General features: G+C 34.9%; 2 protein-coding genes across 9 annotated transcripts in view; both read left to right on the top strand.

The window, feature by feature from the left end:
• Positions 1–21667, top strand: part of ZNF638 (zinc finger protein 638) — an 81117-nt gene that overhangs the window by 44192 nt on the left and 15258 nt on the right. For 6 of the 8 annotated variants that reach the window (XM_038561786.1, XM_038561788.1, XM_038561781.1 and 3 more), the window contains 10 exons: positions 2371–2421; positions 4623–4691; positions 6426–6512; positions 6811–6879; positions 7258–7298; positions 9346–9477; positions 11319–11447; positions 13043–13084; positions 13695–13829; positions 16172–16297. In XM_038561786.1, the coding sequence (XP_038417714.1) occupies positions 2371–2421; positions 4623–4691; positions 6426–6512; positions 6811–6879; positions 7258–7298; positions 9346–9477; positions 11319–11447; positions 13043–13084; positions 13695–13829; positions 16172–16297 (881 nt within the window). The remainder of the gene's footprint in view (positions 1–2370; positions 2422–4622; positions 4692–6425; positions 6513–6810; positions 6880–7257; positions 7299–9345; positions 9478–11318; positions 11448–13042; positions 13085–13694; positions 13830–16171; positions 16298–21667) is intronic. The other 2 variants (XM_038561785.1, XM_038561784.1) reach the window with 2 other exon arrangements.
• Positions 5216–6306, top strand: LOC102151151 (dynein regulatory complex protein 8-like). Its single transcript, XM_038560636.1, has 2 exons — positions 5216–5235; positions 5604–6306. The coding sequence occupies exons 1-2, from the start codon at positions 5216–5218 to the stop codon at positions 6076–6078; spliced, it is 495 nt and encodes a 164-aa protein (XP_038416564.1). The 3' UTR covers positions 6079–6306.

Genomic DNA, 21667 nt, shown 5'->3' with positions numbered 1-21667 from the left:
CTAAGTATTACAGTTTTTACAAAACTAAGCATGTGCTTTACCATAGGACCCAGCAATTATGCTCTTTGGGCATTTATCCTAGATGGATGAATTACTTTTGCACAAAACCTGTCCAGACAAAAACCTGTGCATGAATGTTGTTAGCATCTTTATTTGTAATAACCAAAAACTAGGAGCAAGGCAAATGTCCTTCAGTGGGTGAATGGTTAAACTGTGTGATATATTTGTAGTATGGAATACAACTTGGCAGTAAAAAGGAACAAATTATTGATAGATGTAATACTCGGATGGATTGCAGAGGAATTACACTGAATGAAAAAAATCAATCTCAAAAAATTATATATTAGAGCTTTTATTTATACAGCACTATTGAAATGATAAAGTTCAAGAGAGAGAGAATAGATTAGTGGTTGTTGGGTTGAAGAGGAGGGGAGGTAGGTGGCTATTGCTGTAAGTGGGTAGTAGGAAGGATCCTTGTGAGGGAACTGGCTGTATTGTGATCCATGATCACAGTAATCTACACATTATGGTACAATTTCATGGCACTAAACACACATTAATGAGTGTGTGTAGAACTAGGGAAATGTTAGTAGATTGTATTAATGTCAGTTTTCTGTTTGTAATTTAGTACATAATTATGCAAAATATTACCATTGGGGGATATCGGGTGAAGGGATGGGATTTCTCCCTATTATTTCTTACAACTCCTTGTGAATTTACAGTTATCTCAAAATAAAAAGATAAATGTTTTGAAATGCTGATAAAGTTGTCATAATAAAACTATGGAGCAGTTTCACGTAACAAAAATTATGTTAATTCTGTGAAATAACATAAATATTGTCCTAAAACTAATAACCACCAGTCGGTGCAAGTCAGGAGCATAAAAATTGGAAAGTATGATTCATTATTATTTGCAAATGTGTGTGTATGATGGAACACCCAAGAGAGTCTAGTGAAGTGCTTGCTAATTAGCCACCTTAATTTTCTAAATTAATATAGGGTTTCAGTTGCTTTTTTATGTAGAAAGAATAACCATACATGTAATCTAATAAAATATTCCATTTACAGTAATAAAAAGGGTAAAAGCTATGAAAAAAAATTTAAATATTACTGAAAGACATAAAATGCTATGTGAGAAAACAGCTCACTCTTTGATAGAAAGCTCACCATTATGTGTCTCCTTTTTAAAAAAGATTTATTTATTTATTTGTTTGTTTGTTTATGAAAGCAAGTTTGCATAAGCCGAGGGGAGAGGCAGGCTCCCCTGCTTAACTGCCCCAGTATGCCTTTTTTTTTCTTATATTAGATAAATGTTACGAATCCAATAAAAATCCCAGTAAGATGTTTTAAATTCATAGTAAGTTGACAAAAATAATAAGATTTTTAAACTAAATAAGTTGATTATAAAGCTTAAACATACAAAATTAACATAGGAAAATTCTGCAAAGGAAGACTAATTAGGACTAACAGTAACAGATACTAAAATTACATAGGTAAAGATTCCCAATAGTTTTATGTATTTGCACAAATAGACAAAAAGATTAGTAGAGCAGAGAGATTCCAGAGGTAGTTCCTAGAACAATGCAACATCAATAAATCATGGTAATATTTTAAATTAGCAAGGAAAAGATCAATTATTCATTGAATTGACTAGTCCCTTTGTAAAAGGAAAAAAGTACTTTAATGGCAAAGTAAATCACAGATGGATCGTGATACATAAGGTGGTAAATAAAAGTACTGAAAGAAAATGTGGCGAGTTTTTTTGTTTTCAATTTCAGAGTGAAGACATCCTATCAGGAGGATATTTGATTTCATAAATATTTTTACATGCATATTTTGCATAACTGTTTTTAAAAAATTGTTACCTATGTGATACAGATGAGTTTTCTTAATATATAAAGTCCTCAAATAAGAAAAACCTCAACAACTGAAAAGATAATAAATTGACAAATATTAAGAAAACAGATGTCGAAGATAGTGTGTAATTAAGCATGTGAAAATCAAAAAAAAAGAAAAAAAGAAAATCAATGCAACTTTACTCCTAATTAAAGAAATAACTCATACCAGTTTCCATTTCAGATTAGAGTGATTAATAACTTGACTTATCTACTATGTGTGGAAATGGGAAGCCCCACTCTCCTGTCTATTGATGGGAATATCAATTGATAGAGTTTTCATGCAGGACAATTTAATATTGTTAAATTTCAAATATTTTCTTTTGTCTCAGCAACTACATGTCTCAGAATTTACTTAGGCAGTTCCATAACCATACAAAGACAAGTATAAGGATGTTTTTTTTCAGTCATTGCTGGGTTAGCTCTTTCCTAATGATATGTTTGTAATGTGTCATTAATGTATTTTTCTTTTTAGCCAAAACTGGACAAGCCAAGACATCCGGAGCCAAACTCAGTAAGTCTTCAGGTATGCTTTTTTATTGGAATTCTAGACATACTAGTTAACTTTAAATTACTTAAAAAGTATTAAGCAGGAATCTTGGATTTCATGTGACAAAATATGTGCTGAGTGTACACGAAATGTTTTAAATTTATAGCCATTTAGAAGTTCGGAGAAAGGAGATTTAGTAAACAATGCTCTTTCTTTGTAGTTACTATCAAAATAAGATAATTAAGTGGGAAACAATTTCTCATGATGTATATCAGAGATAATTCCCCTCTTCTTTATTCAGGTCTCTGTTTACTTTCTTTTATAAAATAGTTCAGATAACACATAGCAAAACTATATTTTCAGTTGTTACAGACTTTAGCGGGGGTTATTTTATGTGTGGTTTTTTTGTTTAAGTAGTTTTCATGTCAAGCGTGGGCCAAGTGTCAGGCTTGAACTCACAACCTCTGAGATCAAGACCTGAGCTGAGATCAAGAGTCAGATGCCTAACCAGCTGAGCCACCCAGGCACCCCTCATGGGTTTCAAAGTAGTGATTTTTTTTCTCTTTCCTCTAGCATTATTTTTTCTACTTCTCATTTATGCTAAATGCTAGTTAGTTTAGGGTCATCTTTTTTTTTTTTTTTTTTTTAAGATTTTATTTATTTATTCATGAGAGACACACAGAGAGAGAGGCAGAGACAGGCAGAGGGAGAAGCAGGCTCCTTGCAGGGAGCCTGATGCAGGACTCGATCCCAAGTCTCCAGGATCAGGCCCTGGGCTGAAGGCAGCGCTAAACTGCTGAGCCACCCGGTCTGCCCAGGGTCATCTTTTTGAGTGGCTAGAGATCAGTGTATTAAATTACATTCTCTATAATGGTAGAAAGAGAACAGCTTTGCGTTGGTAAATAACCATTGTTAGTGGCAAATCCAGAACTTTTGTATAGTGGTTTCTTCAAAGCAGTAAACCTGAGAGGGTCAGGGAAAGCTAGGAATCTTGTTTTGAGGATGTATTTATTTAGTCAGCAGTATTTAATACTTACTTTTATAGTACATTTATGGGAATTCTGGTGGAGATTTGCTGATAATGGCTGTTAAAGCTGCTTAGCCACCCCTTACCTGTTGGATATTATTTCTATGTATTATTTCCTAAAGTTCTTATACACAGCTAGAAGTAGTAACGTGAATTGACTTGTAATAAGGGATAGTGAAAGAAATGCTTAAGGGCTCTTTGAGGCTCAGTGTGACACAAGCAGTATGAAAATTTAGGATTGACTAAGAAATAGCTGGTTAGGTGATACTCTGTAAGGATTGGTATTAATCTTTTTGAGCAGAGGTTAGGGTCTATCTTTGGATATAAAGGGTGGATTTATAAATATTTCAGTTGATTTTTGTGCATGTCACTAGTTTTGTGTGATAATTTTTCAAAAGCACAATCATGTTCTTACAAGGGTCCTCTTAAATAATTATAGCAATTGCCACCCTTGTTTACAAATGGGCAAATGTGCACAGAAACTTACTCATGCCACAAAACTTCACAATTTAATTTGGAATTCAGTTGCTCTACTGACTTCTGATTCTGGGCTTTTTCCTCATAATGCAGCTTTACTAGTTGTTAATGAATCCTAATTTTCAGAGCTAAACCTTATGTTGCTCTCTGAATAGAAAGGGATTTTGCTCTCTGGTGATCTCAGTGACACTTGGATGGTCACGGTCTTTATACATTATCTTTGAATATAAGTAAGAGTAACAAATGTGTATGTACAAAGAAGAGTCAAAGCAATTTAAATAGTTCTGTTCACATAGAGCCCACTAGGAATCAGTCAAAGCAGGCTTTATGTGGCCTAACCATAATGAAAGTGTTCTTGAAGGCTATCCAATCAACTGGGAGCAAAGGAATCTTGGGCTGGGGAACCCTAATTTTAAAAGCATTATTGGACTGTTCTTATATCCTTGCAGTTAGTAATTTTGCTTCTTGGTTGATTCACTCATTCAGAGATTTAACTAGCCTGAATGCTATTTTTAAGTACCCCACTGGGGAGGTGAATTCTTACTTTACTGATACTTTTTATCCTGAGGAAATTGTCATCATTGCTAGATTTAGAGAATGACCTGTGCCCAAGGATGATAGCATTTTGTTTTGATAAAATGTAGTCTGTCACTCATTCTCTATGAGGTTCCTTGGGGGGGATTGTTGATACTAGCTAAATAAGCCAATTTTGACTACAGCTTTTGTGATTTAGGGAAATCAGCGGGTTCTGTAAAATCTGTGGTAACAGTAGCTGCTAAAGGTAAAGCTTCAGTCAAAACAGGTAAGACTTTGGGAAGGAAAGGATTTATTAAGTTTGTACTTAATACTGCCTTGAAGAATATAATAGCCATAATAATTGAAAACAAGTTTTAAATTCATAAAATTTGTAGTATCTAATAACTACAAGTAAGAAGTAGATATTTCTTTGATTTTTAAAACCTGACACTTAATGGGACTTCTATATTTTAGTACATTGGTCTTTGACAGTGTGTGCCATTGCAGATACATTTTGATGGAGGAGACCTTATTGACAGCTGTATAATTACAGACTGCTCTGTTGCTTCCCCCTACAAATACTTACTTTCCTCCATTTTTAGAACTGTCACTCCTTGCTACCTTCCCCAGCTTGTAAATTTTTATTTGTTACTCCAAAAAATGTTTTTTTCCGTGTTAAAACAGTGTTTCCTCCTTAAAGAAAGAAATGTAACATGTTGAAACTAACATCTGTTTATATATAGGCTAATTTTAAAGAGCCGTTGTAGGAATTATAAAATGTTTTTTGAGTAATTATAATATGCTTCTGCTATGTGGAGAATAAACCTGTGGCCCGTTAATGGTCATCAACAATAATTGTGTCTCATTTTAAATTTACTTACTTACTTAACTTTATTAATTAATTAATTAATTTATTTATTTATTTATTTATGATAGAGTGTGTGTGCGCATGAGCAGGAGGCAGAGGGAGAAATAGGCTCCCTGCATAGCAGGGAGCCCTATGAGGGGCTTGATCCTCAGGGTCCTGGGATCATGATCTGGGCCAAAGGCATATAACCTGACTGAGCCACCCAGAGGCCCTTTAAATTTACTTTTAATCTTACTGGTAAATAGATATAAGTGGAAATGATAAATATATGGAAAAGAACTGGGGCATCTCCCGGGCGACGGCCCCGCAACAAGATGGCGGACGATAAAGGGAAGGCACAGAGTTAGTGGTAGCAGAATTTCACAAAAAAATCAAAGATGCTTTTGAAGTGTTTGACCATGAGGCGAATAATACAGTGGATGTGAGAGAGATCAGAACAATTATCAGGTCACTAGGGTGCTGCCCAAGCGAAGGAGAGCTGCATGACCTGATCGTAGAGATAGAGGAGGAAGAACCCACTGGATACATTCGATTTGAAAAATTTCTTCCAGTGATGACCAAAGTACTACTAGAAAAAAGGTACAGACCAATTCCAGAAGATATCCTTCTTCGATCATTTGAGGTGTTAGATCCATCCAAACGTGGATTTCTAACTAAGGAAGAATTGATCAAGTATATGACCGAAGAAGGTGAGCCTTTTTCTCAGGAAGAAATGGAAGAAATGTTGTCCGCTGCAATTGACCCAGAATCGAATTCCATTCGTTACAAGGACTACATAGCCATGATGGTGGTAGATGACGGCTAGGTGTCCTGAAGACTTAATTTCTCATTGAAAGGATGACTGTAAAGATGGCCTGTCTTTGTTAATTTTACATCTTATAATTCCTACACATGCTAATTAATACCTGGTGACAACTATTTCAAGATACTTTGTTTTTTTAAAGATGAACACAAATTTATTTGGTATGTCTAGACTTATAGAATGACAAATGACTAATTATTTTAAAGCCAATTCTTTAAAACATTTTAACATAAAAAAAAAGAACTGCTTTTATAATAAAGTTGGACTATATTACTTATATATATTAGTATGAGACACACTAAATGATTGAACAGATCCCTAGAATAATCATTCACTTCTACTTTTAAAAGCAAAATCTAGTGGAAAGAAGTCTCTAGAAGTCAAAAAGGCTGGCATTGTCAAAAACAAAGACACCAGTAAACCGGTGATTGTACCAGGTAAGCTTTAAATGCTTTCGTTAAGCGCTTTCTTTAGATCTTCTTGGTGTACATTTTAAGGTTTATTTGGAAATTGTTGCTTTAAAATCTTCAAAGGGATTGTTTTGTTGATTTTCAAAGCAACTCCTATGTTTTTTTTTTTTTCAAAGCAACTCTTATATTAGCTTTGACTTAATTCAGGTCAGTCTAGGGAGACTTATAGTGACAAAATAAACTAATTTAAGTTCCTGTTTAGAGTCATTAGTTTAATTATATTAGTGTGTTCTTCTAGACTATTAAAGCAGACTATTTCATGCAGAAAACTCTGAAATAAAGACCAGTATGGAAATCAAAGCCACTGAAAATAATGTTAAAGAAACTGTTTCAGGTAGGTCAAAATTTTTTTATTTTGTTTCATCTTTAAAGATAGAAAATTAAATTTTAAGAAAATAAGGTATTTAATTTTGTATCATATATACATATTTTTTAAAATATCAGGCTCATACCTAAGTGAAATTTAAAATATTATGATTCAGATCTTCACTCTGTCTCTTGATTATTCTGAAATTTAGCTCTTAGAAGGAATAAAATGAAGCATTATTTAAAAGCCAGTGTTACTTCTGTAGCTATTTCATTCTTAAATTTCTAGTATTTTGTCAGTTGTGTACATTTTCATGCAGCTACTATTTAATCCATTGTGGGAAAAGTGGGATCTTGATAAATCAAATACATCTGCATGAATTCTTACCTTATTTTGTATCTTAAGAAGCTGCTGTGGAGGCTACAGAAAATGAACCAGTTAACAAGGTCAGTTTTTACATTTTACTTATTTAAAAGCTTAGGAAATTTTGACACAATATATTTTTATTGTAAACCTACTAAAAATTGTACAGGATTTGGCATGGTGAAAAGTCTGTCATTTGTAACTTTATTTTTTAAGTGTTATTACTTCACCTTAAGGTTTTTTGTTTTTTTTTAATTTTTATTTATTTATGATAGTCACACACATAGAGAGAGAGAGAGAGAGAGAGAGGCAGGCAGAGACACAGGCAGAGGGAGAAGCAGGCTCCATGCACCGGGAGCCCGATGTGGGATTCGATCCAGGGTCTCCAGGATCATGCCCTGAGCCAAAAGGCAGGCGCTAAACCGCTGCGCCACCCAGGGATCCCGGTTTTTTGTTTTTTAAATGGGCTATGGGGGCTGAGGGAAAGTAAGCAGGCTCCAAGGTGGATCTCAGGACCCTGAGATCATCCTGAGCCTAAATCTGGAGTCAGAAGCTTAACCAATCAAGCTATCCAGGCACCCTTGTCATATATGACTTTTTAGATAGGATTTGAGTTGCAGAGTAAGTCATAAATGTTTAAGTGCAGATTATCAATAAATGTACATGTTTTTGAGGTTTACCTTTTACAGAGAAAGAAGTTTAGGCCAAATGGGTTTTGACTAGAAAGACAGGTTGTCAAATTAGAACCAGTAGAATTTTGTGAAATCTGCTTTACTTTTTTCTTAGAGGCAAATGGGAGATAAGTTAATATTTAGAATACCAGTTGTTCTGTGGGTTTTTAGAATAGGAAGTGGAATTTTAAGTTCAATTTGAAGGGCATGAAGCTCACATTGTTTTCCTGTGGTTTCCTCTGGTCATTATGAATGTATTAGCATCTTGTTAATTTAGATTTTACTGGTTAAGATCTTGAGATCATTCACATGCTAAACAGTTTTTGACTGGTAGATTCATTCTTCAAGAGTAACTAGTATGTCTTAACTATTTTGTTTTAGGAAGAATATTTTAAAGCACAAATAGATTGCCTTAAAGGACTTCAAAAGTAACCATTTATTGGGATCCCTGGGTGGCGCAGCGGTTTGGTGCCTGCCTTTGGCCCAGGGCGCGATCCTGGAGACCCGGGATCAAATCCCACGTTGGGCTCCTGGTGCATGGAGCCTGGTTCTCCCTCTGCCTGTGTCTCTGCCTCTCTCTCTGTGTGACTATCATAAATAAATTAAAAAAAAAAAAAGTAACTATTTATGAACACAATTGACATGCTAGTTAAAAATCATTCTCAACTGATTTATGAGAATTATAACTTCCTTCTCCTCCGCCCCAGCCTTTTTTTCCAAAAGAAAAGTGACAAGTCCAGTTTAGTATACCTTTGGGGATTTTCTCAAAATCCAGTAAAGGAAAAATTGGCATTGATGGAATCATCCTAAAGAATTGATCTGAGAGAAGGCAGAAATGAAAGTATTTACTTTATAATGGGGATTAGGTTGTAGGGAAAGGTTCCTAAGGGAAACTTTAATTTTGCTTGAAAGATTATTTCATTCAGCAAGATAAAAGGATATGCTTTGTTTTGGAGCTTGGGGATGTTAGCATCACACGACACAGAAATGGCAGCCAGTACATGAAGGAGTTGTTGTCAGAGACAAACTGGTGTTTTTAAACTTGTATTTTTGTTTACTTTTATTATCTTATTATTTTACTTTCTCTTAAGATTTTATTTAAGTAATCTCTGTACCCAGTTGTGGGGCTTGAACTCACACCCCAAGATCAAAACTCACATGCTCCCTGACTGAATCAGCCAGGTGCCCCTTAAACTTGTATTTTTAAGCAGTGGTTGAAAAAGAGAACTAAAAACTCTAAGTGACAGATGGTATGACTGAAATTATGCTATGTACTCAGAGAGAGGAAATTTGCATTTTGTTTTGTTTTTGAGGTTCAGACCAGCCTTCTTAATTGGTAAGATTTAGTATTAAATGCAGTTTAAATACTATTATACCATGATCTGCAGCATAAATTTAAATAAGTATAAAGTAAGCAGTTAAAGAAATTTGAATGTCAACTCTTAAATTTGTTTTGAAGGAAACAGAGGAAATGTGTGTGGTACTTATTTCTAATTTGCCTAATAAAGGATATTCTATAGAAGAAGTTTACAACCTAGTAAAACCATTTGGTGGTTTAAAGGATATTTTGATTTTATCATCTCATAAAAAGGTAAGCGTTGATAATAGCTGTTCATATGTCTGAAGCACATTTTGAAATACATTAAGTTCACAAAACTAAAAAGAAAGGGTTTAAAAGAAGCACCTCAAAAAATTAAGCCATTCATGCTAAGGGATTTTTTTAAATATAAAATAGATATCCCGTATTTAGTGTTATCCTAAATGATTTGACATAGTTTTAATCATGGGGAGGATGGCGCACTAAATGTGTCAAAATTTTGCTCAAAATTTTAGTCTAAAGGAAATGTTTTATATCTTTACTATGTTAATGATACAAAGTTTTATAACAACTTATATTTATAGCACTTTTTTACTAATATTCCTGCTGTTTCACCGATTGCACACAAATGGGAAATAACCATTCTCAAACAAAGATGTCATCAGTAGTACTTAGAATAACCTAGGTTATCTATGTGTTTAAAATTTTCAGTAATAAGTACATACTACTTGTCATTTTAAAACAAAATGTATAATTCATAATAAACAACCTGTGAAAGATACAGGGAGTGAGATTTCAGGAAAGTGTAAATAATGGAAATGCCACTCAGGTGGCTTAGTAGTAGTGTTCTTATATTAGGAGTTGGTCACTAGAGAAGAGATCTTTGAGAGTAGGATATATGTGTTTGATGGCAGTCAGAGCCGGTGTGCTTAAGAAAACAGTAGAAGAGAGTGAACACAAGTGAGTTATATGTAGTTTCACATAATATTAAAAGTAAATTATTTGAGTGGTTGTACAACTTTATAAATTACTAAAAACCAATGAATTCTACACCTTTATAGGTGAACTTTATGATATGTAAATTATATTTCATTAAAGCTGTTTCTATTTAGAGACAAGAATAAAAGGAATGAGTTTTTTAATAGAATAATTTTTTTATGTGACAGTACATTGAAATACAGGGAAATTGTGGGAATCTGTAAATGAATAATTCAGATTCATACTTTGTATCATATACCAAAGTATAAGAAGATACATTAAATATAAAATCCAAATTGAGAAAGTGTATTGTATTATCTGCCCAGTTTTGATTAGAGTAGAATTATTAACTATTTGGAGACTTAATAGTTTTTAAGATATTAAGTAGAAAAACACCAGATTCAGTCATATAAAGGTTTGTGAATTAAAATGAACATAAGCAAGATATAAATTAAAAATTTAAATTATATTTGTAAAAGAAAGATTCATTATGCTGTAAAATATTAAAAGTTCAATAAATAAATTGGCAAATGACACAAATAGATAATTCCTTTAAAAAAGAATTACAACTATGAAGAAATATATATGAAAGATATATACCTCAATATCAGACATAGAGAAGAATGTTCAACCTATTTATTTACTCAGGGATGAAAACTAAAACTGAAATGCATGGAACTATAATTTTATAATTAGGAAAACAAAATTAAAAATAACTTGGTAATCATTACACATTTCTTTGGTTCTTTCAATTTTCTTATTTTTCATATTTTACTAATCATTAAATTTAGTTACTTAAATATTTATTAAATGTCTACTGTATGTTAAATACTGCTCTAGGTACTAAGGATATAGGGATGAATAAGATAAATACAATTTTTCCTTAATGTCATTTACTGGAATGTCCCGTCTTGTTTCTCTCTTTAGTATTGCCTAATGAGTTCATTCATTATTTCTTCCTTATGGTTGTAATACTCTGAGTCTGTTGGCCTCACTTCGGAGGAATGCATTTTTTTATCTTAATATTTACTAAGTTACTCAATTTACTTGTCTCTTAAGAATTAAATCTTTTCAAGAAAAAGTAACTTAAACTTAAGACATTTATTTTTCTTGTCTTATAATTTCTATTTTCAAAGGTATTTATGGAAATTAATAGAAAATCTGCAGAATCTATGGTAAAATTTTATACCTGCTTCCCAATATCAATGGATGGAAATCAACTCTCAATAAGTATGGTTCCCGAAAACATGAATATAAAAGATGAGGTAACTAATAGACTTGGTATCATTTTTACTAGAAAATTATAAAATTTTTAAATCGGATTTATTGTGGTCACTTATGCTTTCTAGGTTGTGTCTTCAGGTTACATGTTTTCTCTGAGACGTTGAGGAAGTTTCTTCCTGTCCCTTCACAGTCTCCCATCCCAGTGTTTGAGATTTACTTCCTTATTGAAGGAATCTAACCTCTCATGTATGTCAGAGTGGGAAAAAAGTTGAAAACTGCTGTCTGTAAATAACTCTATTCTTATTTTACTCCTGTTATCTGTCCTTCAAACTAGAACTCCAGATGTTACTTTAATTTTTCTCTAATTTCTCACAACCAATCACTAGGTCTTGTATTTTTAAATCATAAATATTTCTGTAATTCATTCCCTCTGTATCCCGTCCATCATTGCTTCGTTTCTTGAAACTCCAACTAAAGTAGTTCTTTATGTCTCTTGCCTTTAGTTTTGTCTCCCTTAAAACCTTTCTCCATGGGATCCCTGGGTGGCGCAGCGGTTTGGCACCTGCCTTTGGCTCAGGGCGCGATCCTGGAGACCCGGGATCGAATCCCACGTTGGGCTCCCGGTGCATGGAGCCTGCTTCTCCCTCTGCCTGTGTCTCTGCCTCTTTCTCTCTCTCTCTCTCTCTCTCTCTCTCTCTGTGACTATCATAAATAAATAAAAATTAAAAAAAAAAACAAACACCTTTCTCCATGAAGTAATGAGACTGACATAAAATTTAAATCTGTTCAAAGTCAGTCGACTTAGGAACCCTTCATTGTTTCTTTGTGGCATACAAACATTTATTATCAACTGCTAAGAAGTATGAAGCGGAATTATTAGACTCTTCTAGAGGAAGGTGGAAATGCATGTTATTTGAGAAAGCCTTCCATGGAGAATCACTCTGATGTAATTGGTGGAATTGTTTTATGTATGTCATTGTTGAAAAGAAAAAAAACTTAAGAACCAGACTCTCCTAAGATAAAGTTCCTTTCCTATACAGGTAAACCATCCATTAGCTAGCCTTTCCCAGGCTTTGACATTTTTATCTCATGTCACTCTTAGCCTTCTTTATAATCAACAGCACTAAATAACTGTACATTAAATATTCTGTACTGTTGTGTTTTTTTTTTTTTTTACTAGCTGACATTTCTGTTCTTCCTCATTCTCTGTTTTGCTCAGCTAACTTTTTGTTTTATAGTTTGAATCCTCTTATTGTCTGCCAAATTAAATCTCTTATTCCCTGTATGTGAATTTGAATGTCTTCCCCTGACACCACTTTATTAAACTTGAATTCGCTTAGGGGAATAGGAAGAATTAATGGGACTTGAAGGGTGCCTGGGTAGCTCAGTCAGTTAAATGTCTGTCTTCAACTCAGGTCATGATCTCAGGGTCCTGGGATCAAGCCCTGTGTTGGGCTCTCTGCTCAGTGGGGAGTCTGCTTCTCCATCACCCTCTACCTCTTCCCCCCTGCTCATGCTCTGTCTCTCTCTCAAATAAATAATGCTTATTCATATAGGTTATTTTATTATAAATCTTGACTAAGCATATGAATGAGGAAGACTTAATCTTCACTTTCCCTCTATTTTGCCTTTGTAGGAAGCTATATTTACAACCTTGATTAAAGAAAATGATCCAGAGGTAAGTTTTGCATTTGATAAGTTAAATGCCTTTGTACACTTGTTTAAATGATGGAAACATTGGTTATTCACCTGTTACAAGTCTACTGATTTTAAAATATTTAGGTAATGATGAGGGCATGTGATTGAATGAGCACTGGGTATTATAGACACCTTATCAATCACTGAACTCTACCTCTGAAACTAATGTTGTAATTAACACTATATGTTAATTAGAATTTAAATTTAAAAAATACTGAGGTGATGAAAGTATCAGATGGATCTCCTCTTGGTAAAAATAAGAAATAAAGGGTCACGGTACTCCTTACTATGAAATATTTTCTAGATACTGGAGCCATATTAAGTAGCTTAAGTACATATTAAATGTTTTGTGTAAATATTATGTTGATAGAAGAAAGATTAAACCTCTTGTTTTTAGTATATTGTTCCATCGATTACTCAAATCTAAAACTAAAATCTCACTGTCTTCACTCACATTTTCTTATTCCTGGGAGAGGATATCATCTGATCTCTGAGAAATTAAATTATTATTAATGTATGTTTTGTAGTTTGATACTTCAGCTGTTTCTCTTTTTCTATGCCGTCTCTTTAAAAAAAAAAAAAACCTACAGGTGAATATAGATAAAATTTACAATCGATTTGTACATCTTGATAACTTACCAGAAGATGGACTTCAGTGTGTGCTTTGTGTTGGACTTCAGTTTGGAAAAGTGGATCACCATGTATTCATGAGTAATAAAAACAAGGTAATGGGTCCTTCCTATTTTAGCTGTGTTCTGTAGAGAATATATGACTGAGGGTTTGTAACTTTTAATCCATCTTGAAAACTGAAGCACCCATCAACATCATTCCTTAACTATGATAGATTGGCATATTTTCTCCTGGGCTGTAATAAGGAAGAGATTATGACTTTCTCCTCAGAACTCCTAGTATTTTGTTTTTGTTTTAAGATGTATTTATTTTTAGAGAGAGAGTAAGCAAGAGCAGTGAGAGGAGCAGAGGGAGAGGGAGAATCTCAAGCAGACTCCCTGCCAAGTGGGAATCCTGACATAAAGCTTGATCCCATGACCCTGAGATCATGATCTGAGCCAAAATCAAGTCAGACACTCAACCAGCTGAGCCACACAGGCACCCTAAAAGTCCTAGTTTTAACAGGAAATTAAACTTGCATGGAGAGAGACTCTAGCTCATCTAGCCTTAACTACCTTTGTGACTTTGGCTGAGTTGGCTTATACTTTTAGTTAGTTCTTACTTGTAAAATGAAAAAAGGTGTTATCAGGTATTTTTCTGAAGTCCCTTCCAGCCATAAAGCACATAGAGAGTTAGGTTTTTTTGTTTAGTTATGCAGAAGTATAAAATGATGATCCCTCACTTCATGGTTTGGCGGCTTCCTTCCTTAAAAGAAATTGTTAACTTCTTTACATTTGCCCTTTGTTTGTTTGTTTGTTTGTTTATTTATTTATTTATGATTTTATTATTTTATTGATTATTCGTAAGAGACACACACACAGAGAGGCAGAGACACAGGTAGAGGGAGAAGCAGGCTCCGTGCCGGGAGCCTGATGTGGGACTTGATCCTGGGACTCACGCCCTGGGCCAGAGGCAGGCTCTCAACCTCTGAGCCACCCAGGCATCCCTGTGTTTAATATTTAATTCAGATACTTACCTATTAAAAATCAATTTTGAGCAAACATATTACTTAGAAAGGTAGCATTTCATATCAAAGTTAATAGTGTTTGCTTCAGAAAAAGTACCGAATTCACTAAAGTAGATAGTAATTTCTTTTACATGCTTGTAACTGATTCTTAGAACATGTTTGAGCATGTTTGATACACACACACAGAAATAGTGTGACATAGGAGGGAAGGGAGATGACAGGTGGCCTAAGGAATTTTGAACTTTTATTTAGATATATTTAATCCTCTAATAGGTATTTTTTAAGTTTATTAAAAATATCTATCATACTTTTCCATTTTGCCTAGACTTTGCAGCATTTTGAGGATTATTTTCTCTTGCTTCCTTTGAAATTAAGATTAACCTTACCTTTGTAATCACATTTGAGGTCTGGAAGAAAAATCTATCTCTTCTTTAGAAAAATTTAAAATGTTTTTATTGTGCTAAAATATATGTAGCTAAACTTGCTGTTTTAACCATGTTTAAGTATCCATTTAGTGGCATTAAGTATATTCATGTTGTAATACAACCATCACTTGTCCATCTCCAGAACTTTATCTTTCCATTAAACAGTAATTCCTCAGGCAGCCTGGGTGGCTCAGCAGTTTAGTGCCGCCTTCAGCCCAAGGCGTGATCCTGGAGAATCCGGGATTGAGTCCCATGTCGGGCTCCCTGCATGGAGCCTGCTTCTCCCTCTGCCAGTGTCTCTGTCTCTCTCTCTCTCTGTGTCTCTCATGAATAAATAAATAAAAATTTTAAAAACTATATAAAAAAAGTAAACAGTAATTCCTCTGTGTCTCCTTCCTAGCCCTTGACAACCACCTTTCACTACTCTGTCTCATATGAATGGAATCATATAATATTTGATCTTTTGTGATTTGGCTTACTGCACTTAGCTTAATGTCTTCCAGCGTGTATTGGGACATATATTAGAATTAACTTCCTTTTTAAAGCTGAATAATAATCCATTGTTGGCATATACCAGATTTTGTTTACTCATCCACTGATAGATACTTAGGTTGCTTCTACCATGCTGGTATGAACATGGGTGTACAAATGTCTGTTTATTTCCTGTTTACAGTTCTTTGGGGTATATAACACAAAGTGAAATTCCTGGAGCATATGGTAATTCTACTTCAGTTTTTTAAGGAACTACTTAATATTTAATTTTTGGGGGGCAGCCCAGGTGGCTCAGCGGTTTAGTGCCTGCCGTCTTCAGCCCAAGGTGTGATCCTGGAGACCCGGGATCGAGTCCCACATCAGGCTCCTTGCACGGAGCCTGCTTCTCTCTCTGCCTGTGTCTATTCCTCTCTCTCTCTCTCTCTTTCTGTCTTTCATGAATAAATAAAATCTTTTTAAAAATTTAATATTCTTTAAAAAATTAATATTTAATTTTTCTTTATCTTCTCCAAAGGCAATTCTTCAGTTAGATAGTCCTGAATCTGCTCAGTCAATGTATAGCTTTCTGAAACAAAATCCCCAGAACATAGGCGACCATGTATTGATGTGCACATTATCTCCAAAAATGGACTCATCAGAGGTAAGATTATTTTCTATCAACTTTTGTGCCTTTAGAAAAATGAAGAAAGTGTAAAGGTCATCCTTCCAAAACTAGATGATGTACTCTGAAGGAAATTTCAGGAATCATTCTTGGAGAGTAGCCAAACTAGTACTGAGTTTAGATATTCTTTCTTTTTAAAGATTTGTGTTGCAATCATGACTCCAATTTTCATGGTTTATGGAGCAATGTAAATTTGTCTAAATTACAATAAATTGAGTAGTTTTGAAAAATGTAGCATATTCATTCTGATACTTGTTATTGACATATGTGTAGAATGATTTCTATATACCTAACATCATAATTCTCTCAAGAGTACAGAATTTACTTCGAGTCCAATTTTGCCTACTCTTGATAGAAGTTTATTTATTCCTTTCTTTAATTTATTATAAACTCTTGTGTAAGACATAAGAGTTTACAGATTATTGACTTACATAGTTATATATGCATGAAAACTAATCCACCTTTGAAAGAATTAGATTCAAACTCAGATGTTTTCTTTTTCTAATAGTTTCTTTGTATCTCCATAACAGGAGGTAAATAATGGGGCCTATATTTGGTGTCTGCTGTTTTCTGTTAATTAATATGCCAAAAATCTTGTGCTAGCTCAAGAAAAAGAAGATTCCATTATCCAAAACCAAATTAAATAGAGTATCTTATAAGTAAAGGCATTGTGATATGTATTGATTTTTTTTTTTAAAGATTTATTTATTTATTTTAGAGAATGGAGTAGGGTGTGGGTGGGAGGGACTGAGAGAGGAGAAGAGAGAAAATCCTCAGATTCCCCATTATCCGTCTCATGACCCTGCGATCATGACCAGAGGTGAAATCAAAGAGGGCAGCCCTGGAGGTGCAGCGGTTTAGCACCGCCTGCAGCCTATGGCGTGACCCTGAAGACCTGGGATCGAGTCCCATGTCGAGTCCCACGTCGGGCTTCCTGCATGGAGCCTGCTTCTCCCTCTGCCTGTGTCTCTGCCCAGCCCCCCCGCCTCTGAATAAATAAATCTCAAAAAAAAAAAAAAAAAAGAGTCAAATACCTAACTGACTCAGCCCCCCAGGTACTCAATGAATAGGTACTCATTTCAGCACAAATTTGAGTGGCTTGTTTAACCTGATAATTTCAGAAAAAAATTTGAATGTTTTTAGCACTTTTTTTTCTCAACAGAACATTGTATTCTTAAAAATTTGTGTTTTTGATATTTTGAAGTTATTACTTTGTTCAGAATTATTGTAAACACTGACAATACAGGATTTTTCTCCTAAAAGTGTAGTCCTAGATTTTTGACTTAAAGGAAATGAAACAAATGAAAATCTAGAAAACATCTGCCTGAATGATACTTTACTTCCCAAGTTTTAACTCAGAACCTTATTCTTATGGCTTATTAAATTGAAAAACACATTGTTTTACTGTAGACTTAGCCTCATACCTAATAAGATAACCTCATAATCTTGAGAATGTCATATAGTGTCTATTACATTCATTCAACAAGTGATAAATTGTTGGTTGAAACAGGTAAACCAATTTCAAGGTATTATAATGGTCTGTCTATATGAGAAGTAATTAAAGACTAAGCTAGACTAGGAAATGGAAATAAATTCTGTCCCCAAATTTCTTTATTTTATTTTATTTTATTTTATTTTATTTTATTTTATTTTATTTTATTATTTTATTTTATTTTATTTTATTTTTTAATTTTTTATTTATTCATGATAATCACAGAGAGAGAGACAGAGGCAGAGACACAGGCAGAGGGAGAAGCAGGCTCCATGCACCAGGAGCCCGACGTGGGATTCGATCCCGGGTCTCCAGGATCGCGCCCTGGGCCAAAGGCAGGCGCCAAACCGCTGTGCCACCCAGGGATCCCTGTCCCCAAATTTCTTAAATTACAGTTTTTAATTTACTACCTTTATAATGAGCTAATTAACACCCTCTATTAGTCTTTGACACCCCCCCTTCATTTTTTACTTATGTAGGTGTACATTGCAACTTTTAGTTATATAACTATAATTACTCTTCATATGAAGCATGAAGGCTTAATTTTCAGTACTGAAAATCAATATGTTTTTGTTTTTTAAAGATTTTATTTATTTATTAATGAGAGACACAGAGAGACAGAGAGAGACACAGGCAGAGGGAAGAGAAGCAAGCTCCCTACAAGGAGCCCCATGTGGGACTCAATCCCAGGAAATCTGGGATCAGGCCCTGAGCCAAAGGCAGACACTCAACTGCTGAGCCACCCAGGCATCCCAATATCTGTATTTTTATATCTTGATTAAGAAGATACTACAGAATTCAGTAGTTTGAGAGTGGGTCTGTAAAGAAGGAAATAGAATATCTGTCCATAACTTGTGCATTTGGAGGTCACTTTCTTACATTCCCATTCAGTTTTCAAAATGATGCTGTTTTTGTTTTCCTCAGTGTTTGGATTATGGCTTTCCTCTACATTTGTGGTGGTGCAGATTTGGGAGGTGGTTGTTGAGAGAAAAAGGAAAGGCTGTTTTCATGTTAATCAGGTTGTTAATTACTATTTGTTAATAGAATCTACTCTCTTGTTAAAGTTCCCTGTTCTAGGGGGATCCCTGGGTGGCCTAGCGGTTTAGCACCACCTTTGGCCCAGGGTGTGATCCTGGAGACTCGGGATTGGAGTCCGCGTCGGGCTCCCTGCGTGGAGCCTGCTTCTCCCTCTGCCTGTGTCTCTGCATCTCTCTCTCTCTGTGTCTCTCACGCATAGATCAGTAAAATCTTTAAAAAAACAAAACAAAAAAAACTCCCTGTTCTAAATTTATGGCCATTTGAAGATTTTATTTATTTATTTATGAGAGAGACACAGAGAGGCAGAGACATAGGAAGAGGGAGGGGAAGCAGGCTCCGTGCAGAGAGCCTACTGCAGGATTCGATCCTCAGACCCGGGATCACACCTAAGCCAAAGGCACACGCTCAATCGCTGAGCCACCCAGGCGTCCCTGCTCTTACATATTTCATTGATAATTTATCTTGATGGAGAATTCTGTGCTCAGATTGTTTTTCCTTTCATTGTTTTTAACCTGTATTTTTTTTTTAAGATTTTATTTTTAAGTAATCTCTATACCCATCATGGGGCTCAAACTGACAACCCCGAGATTAAGAGTTGCATGCTCTGCCTACTGAGTCACCTAGGCACCCCTTAACCTATATTGTTAAGGAGGAGGCTGATTTTAATCATACCATTATGTATTCTATTTTTTTTTCCTTTGGAAGCTTTTAGCATTTATTCATTGGTTCATTAAACAAATAGCTGTCTAATTCCTCTTCTATGCTAACATTGTCTTAGACATTGGACTGCATTGATAAACAGAAGAGTTGCTGTCCCAGTCCTCGAGGAGCTTATATTTTAGTGGTGAAGACAGACTATAAAAGATTATACATACACACACACACATGCAATGTCAGGTGGTAAAAAAATGTTATGAAGTGTTACGGAGACTAATCAAGATAAAAGGGTAGATAGAGAGTAATGGATGGGAGGAAATTTATATTTTAGAGTGGCAGAGATAGCGCCTCTGAGGAATAGTTATTTGAGACCTGAGTGAAGTAGGAGAGCAGGCACTACCATAACAAGGAGAGGAGGTTTTTAAACAGAAGAACAAGTGCTAAGCCCTTCCAAGTCCTTAAGGACATGGATTTGATGATTTAGGAACTCTAAGGAGGATCAGTGTGGCTAGCCCAGTGAGCAAGGTTTGCCTTGGTTTGGGACTTACTTCATATATCCTGCTTTAAGAGCACTCAGTGGATTCATAAAGATGAGTGTGTTCCTTTACCTTCTTCTTCCTCTTATTATTTCTTTGATTATTTCTTCTCTGTAAATTTTAATGTTCTTTCAGGAGGTAACATCTATACTGGTTTTGTGGAGTATTTCAGTTGTCTGAACTATCTTCAGTCCATTTTGTATGCTTATCTTGCTCTCTGTTGTGCATTTATTTTTCTCTTTCATTATCAATAAAGAGCCAAGTTGGCCAATACAGGTATCTGGTATAGATTTTCTCTGCTGTCACACTCACACAAGTCCCCATAAAGGTTTTCCCATGAATGGGAAGACTGCTTTTAAATACTATGGATGGGGCTTATCAACTGCCATCTTTAATTTTGGTTGTGTATCATTACAGTGTAGACTGAATACCCAACAAAATGCCCCAGTAAAGAAAGCCTTTACTCTGGGACTCCTATAACCACACCAGAAACCCTTTCTAGGCACATTATTCAATTTCTTTTTTTTTCTTTTAAAGATTTTATTTATTCATTCATGAGAGACACACAGAGAGAGGCAGACACATAAGCAGAGGGAGAAGTAGGCGCCCGTGAGGAGGCCCCAGGATCACACCCTGAGCCAAAGGCAGACACTCAACTGCTGAGCCACCCAGGCATCCCTCAATTTCTTTCAAGTATAGTTTTCAGATTTTAATATATCTAGAGAAAGATACTTCTGAACTCAGAGCACACGTGATTCCCAGAGAAAAAGTCTACAGCTAGTGTGTGTGTGTGTGTGTGTGTATGTGTGTGTATGTATGTATGTGTGTGTGTATATATATATATATATAATATATATATAAAATGCTTGGACCAATGCTTGGTACATAGGCATTAAATTTTAATTTCTCCTTCTATTTTGGGCCCTAGGACATTGCATTTTTGGTGGTTCAATATATTTTTTAGAGGATTATTGTTAGAGGTGTCTGGGTGGCTCATTCAGTTAAGCATCTGACTCGTGATCTCAGGTCAGGTCTTGATCTCAGGGTTGTGAGTTTGAGCTCCTGGTAGCCCATCATGGAGCCTTTAAAAAAAAAAAAAAGATTGTTAAATTTTGTTCAGCACTTCTAGGTGTTTGGAGTAGAAAGCTTTTTAAGTCACCTCATCTCCCTTTTTAAATAACAATTGCACGATGAAGCTGTTGATATTTCAGGTTGACTTTTTATTCTTGGGGGAAAAAAACAGTATTACCAAGGTTTTAAAGTTAAAAAAAATTTTTTTTTAAGTTTTTATCTATTTATTTTAGAGATAGAATGGGAGGAGGGCCAGAGGGAGAGGGGGAGAGAATCTCAAGCAGATCCCTCACTGAGCACAGAGCCTTACTTAGGGCTTTATCTCAGGACCTCTGAGATCATGACCTGAGCCGAAACCAAGAGCCAGATGTTCAACAACTGTACTACCCAGGCGTCCAAAAAAGTTTCTTTCTTATATCAACATTAAGGTGACGTTTTTCTCATTAATTGCTCTGTATCAGCCTCTATCACCTTACTTAGGGCTCTTTATCTAATGAGTAAATAATTCTAGAACCTGATAGTTACGTGGATACTGAAAACTGTTTGATATATTTT

Source organism: Canis lupus, chromosome 17, assembly GCF_011100685.1.
Source record: "Canis lupus familiaris isolate Mischka breed German Shepherd chromosome 17, alternate assembly UU_Cfam_GSD_1.0, whole genome shotgun sequence".
Taxonomy (NCBI): Eukaryota; Metazoa; Chordata; class Mammalia; order Carnivora; family Canidae; genus Canis; species Canis lupus.
Note: the sequence above shows the minus strand (reverse complement) of the source record. Positions and strands in the feature narration are given on the sequence as shown.

Excerpts from the sequence above, each read along its gene's own strand:
- LOC102151151 (XM_038560636.1), top strand. The coding sequence starts at position 5,216 with ATGTGGAGAATAAACCTGTG. Across the intron at positions 5,236-5,603 it reads ATGTGGAGAATAAACCTGTG|GGAAGGCACAGAGTTAGTGG; the intron begins GCCCGTTAATGG and ends CGGACGATAAAG.